This window comes from Rhinolophus sinicus, chromosome 15, assembly GCF_057876585.1.
Source record: "Rhinolophus sinicus isolate RSI-liver-muscle chromosome 15, RSI-T2T, whole genome shotgun sequence".
NCBI classification, from domain to species: Eukaryota; Metazoa; Chordata; class Mammalia; order Chiroptera; family Rhinolophidae; genus Rhinolophus; species Rhinolophus sinicus.
This window is the reverse complement of record NC_142515.1, coordinates 250,651-253,324: the sequence shown is the minus strand read 5'-3', so window position 1 is coordinate 253,324 and position 2,674 is coordinate 250,651. Positions and strand designations below refer to the sequence as shown.

The following is a 2,674-nucleotide window of genomic DNA, read 5'->3' as shown; positions in this document are numbered from 1 at the left end:
CCCCCCACACTCACACTTACAAACCCCACACACACTCAGAGACCCCCATGCACACACACACACACTACACTTGACACCTGCTCCCATAGACAGCATCTCGCCTCAGGCTCCCCCAATGTTCTCTAGTAAATAAAAAACAAACACGGAAAACATTCCCAAAAGTAAACGTAGAAGTTCCCATTCTGCCACGACGGTAACAAGCTTAGTGAAAGCATTCCGCGCGTTTCACGTGGGCGTCCTGGCACCAAAGGCTCTTTCTCACTTCTTTGTTCCAGACAATTCCGGGCGTTCTCAGAGCCGGTAGTTACAGGCGGGAAGGGAGAGAGGCGATCCGCACAGTACACTCCAAAACGCTTTATCGGCTGCTTTGCACAAAATACGAAGCTCTACCTCGGCCCATTCCACGGATACTGTATGAAACTACGTTCTCAGTCTTTAAGGAAAGTTTGTCTAGTAGGAACATGATTTTAAAAGTTTTTAAATATTTGTAAGACACCCGCAAATAGGCTCTAGGCCTCAGTTACAACATTGTATCAACAAAAACAAAAAAACTCTGGAAAACAAAACAAAAAAACCGACGAGACGCGGCAGATTCCGCGAGGACCGAGGCGCGGCCAGGACGTAGCTCCCCGGAGGGGCCCATTTCCCGCCCTGCGCCCGCCCGCCCGGCGGACCCCAGCCACCGCCGGGTCGCGGGCGTGTGTCCAGGCCGCCCTAGGAGAGGTAATACACGCCGTAGGCGGTGACTGGTCGGGCGAAGAGTCCTGGCACCTGCGGCAGGGTGCCCGCAGCGCCGCCGTAAGCGTCCGGGGAGCAGTGCAGGTGGGTGCCCACGGGGAAGGGAAGGGCAAACGCGGGCAGCAGCGGCTTGGCCGCCAGCTTCAGCTTCTCCAGCTCGGCTTCCTGCAGCCGCTTGGCCTTGGCCCGGCGGTTTTGAAACCAGATCTTGACCTGCGTCTCAGTGAGGCTCAGGCTGCTGGAGAACTCGGCGCGCTCGGCGATGGACAGGTACTGCTTCTGGCGGAACTTGCGCTCCAATGCCAGGAGCTGCGCGGTGGTGAAGGGCGTCCGGGGCTTGCGGTTGTTCTTGTGCTTTCGGAGGGTGCAGGGTGGAGGGCTGTGGGCGCCTGGAAGGAAAGGGAAGCACAAAGCGTGCGCTCAGATGCTGGCAGTGCGCTCCCCTTTCCGACACTCCCGGATCCCCTTCGCGGCTCTGTGACCGCGGCCCTCCGAGGAGAGGAGACCGCAAACGCCACAAGAGTAAGAGAAGCAAGGCACCGGGGAGACGGCGCGGATATGGGGGAGGGGAATCCCAGGGAGGAGGGAACTCGGCCCACTTGGAGAAGCGGGAAGCTTGGGCTGGAGGCCGCCGCAAGAACTGAGCGATGAGCGCAGCGGCTGGGGCTCCGCGGAGCGGAAGTTCACCATCGCAGAGACGAACCCGGGGAGAGGGGCGCCAAGAAGCCGCGGGGCGGTGGGGTGCCGACTGCCCCCCAGAATAGGGTGGAAGCATGGTTGCTCGCGAAGCGGCTGCAGGGCTTGCGCGCACCCAAGGCTTCGGGTGACCTCAGGTGGGTTGGCTTCTTTCTTCGCACTCAGGCCGGGCGGTTAGTAGCTAGTTACTTTCCGAACTTACGAGCGATAGCGCCCCTCCCGCCCTGGTCCTTCGAACCTGGGCCAGGCGGGCTCTCTAGCGGCCCAGGCCCGTGCGACAGGACACTTACGTGGGGAGGACGAGCGGGCGGCCGGCGGGAACCTGGCCCGGGGCTCCGCAGGGTCCCGTGGCCTCTCCTCCCAAGGTTCCGCGGGCTCCGCGGCCAGCCCGCGCTGCGCCTCCAGCAGCGACTCTACACTGAATGGCAGCCGGCCGGGCCCCGCGTGGTCCCCGTCACACGTCCTGAGCCCAGAGAGGTTCATGACGAGCGACGCCGGGGCCATGCGCGGGCCGGCGGGCGCGGGGATGGCGGGGCCCGGCAGATGCAAAGTATCGCAGCGAGCCGTGTGACTGCCGGGGACTTTGGCGGCGACCCCGCCCTTTGTGCCCTATAAAAAGGCGTCGCCCCTTTCATGAGCCGCTGTCCAATCGCCGAGGCCGCTGCATTAGGGACCTAGGCTTCCATTGGCTTTGCTGCTGGGGTGGAGGGTGCGGGGGCGAAACGGATAGGGAGGGGCGGGGCCGCTGCCAGGCACCCTGCGCCGCTGGCTCCCGCCCTCTGGCGCGCCCCTGTCCGGCTCCCAGCGTGCGCCCGCCCGCCTGCCTCTCCAGACCGCTGCGAGCCCGGCCCGCTCTCCTCTGGTCCAGGAGGCTGCTGGGGTACCCCGGAAGCACGCGGAGCTGGCCCCATCCTCACCACCCGGAGAAGCCAACGGCGGGCATGGTCTGGTAGAGTCGTGGTCAGACCACCCGCCCTCGACCGTGCGCGGATCCTTCGCTGCGCAGAGCTTGGCGCGATCAAACGCGTGGCTACGGCGCTTCTGGCAGTGTCGCCCCTCTGTCGCTCGCCGGCTGCTCTTCCGCTGCGCCCCAGCCCTGAGCCGGAACCCTCTGCGCGAGCCTGCTTTGGCGCAGACTCTACTCTCTCCGAACCCTGGGGGCCGCATTTGACGGATCCCGTACCGGGACAGGCTACTAGGCTTCTATCGCCTTGAAGTGGGTCCGCAGTGCCCTTAGCCC

General features: G+C 64.0%; 1 protein-coding gene across 1 annotated transcript; it reads right to left on the bottom strand.

Moving 5' to 3' along the window:
- Nucleotides 1–573: 573 nt before the first annotated feature.
- LOC109445714 (homeobox protein MSX-3-like) lies at nt 574–2,037 on the bottom strand. Its single transcript, XM_019728321.3, has 2 exons — nt 1,725–2,037; nt 574–1,127 (listed from the first exon to the last, which is right to left on the bottom strand). Exons 1-2 carry the CDS (start codon nt 1,936–1,938, stop codon nt 715–717), a joined length of 627 nt encoding a protein of 208 aa, XP_019583880.1. The 5' UTR covers nt 1,939–2,037; the 3' UTR covers nt 574–714.
- Nucleotides 2,038–2,674: the final 637 nt, after the last annotated feature.

Excerpts from the sequence above, each read along its gene's own strand:
- LOC109445714 (XM_019728321.3), bottom strand. The coding sequence starts at position 1,938 with ATGGCCCCGGCGTCGCTCGTCATGAACCTCTCTGGGCTCAGGACGTGT. Across the intron at positions 1,128-1,724 it reads CGCCCGCTCGTCCTCCCCAC|GCGCCCACAGCCCTCCACCC; the intron begins GTAAGTGTCCTG and ends CTTTCCTTCCAG.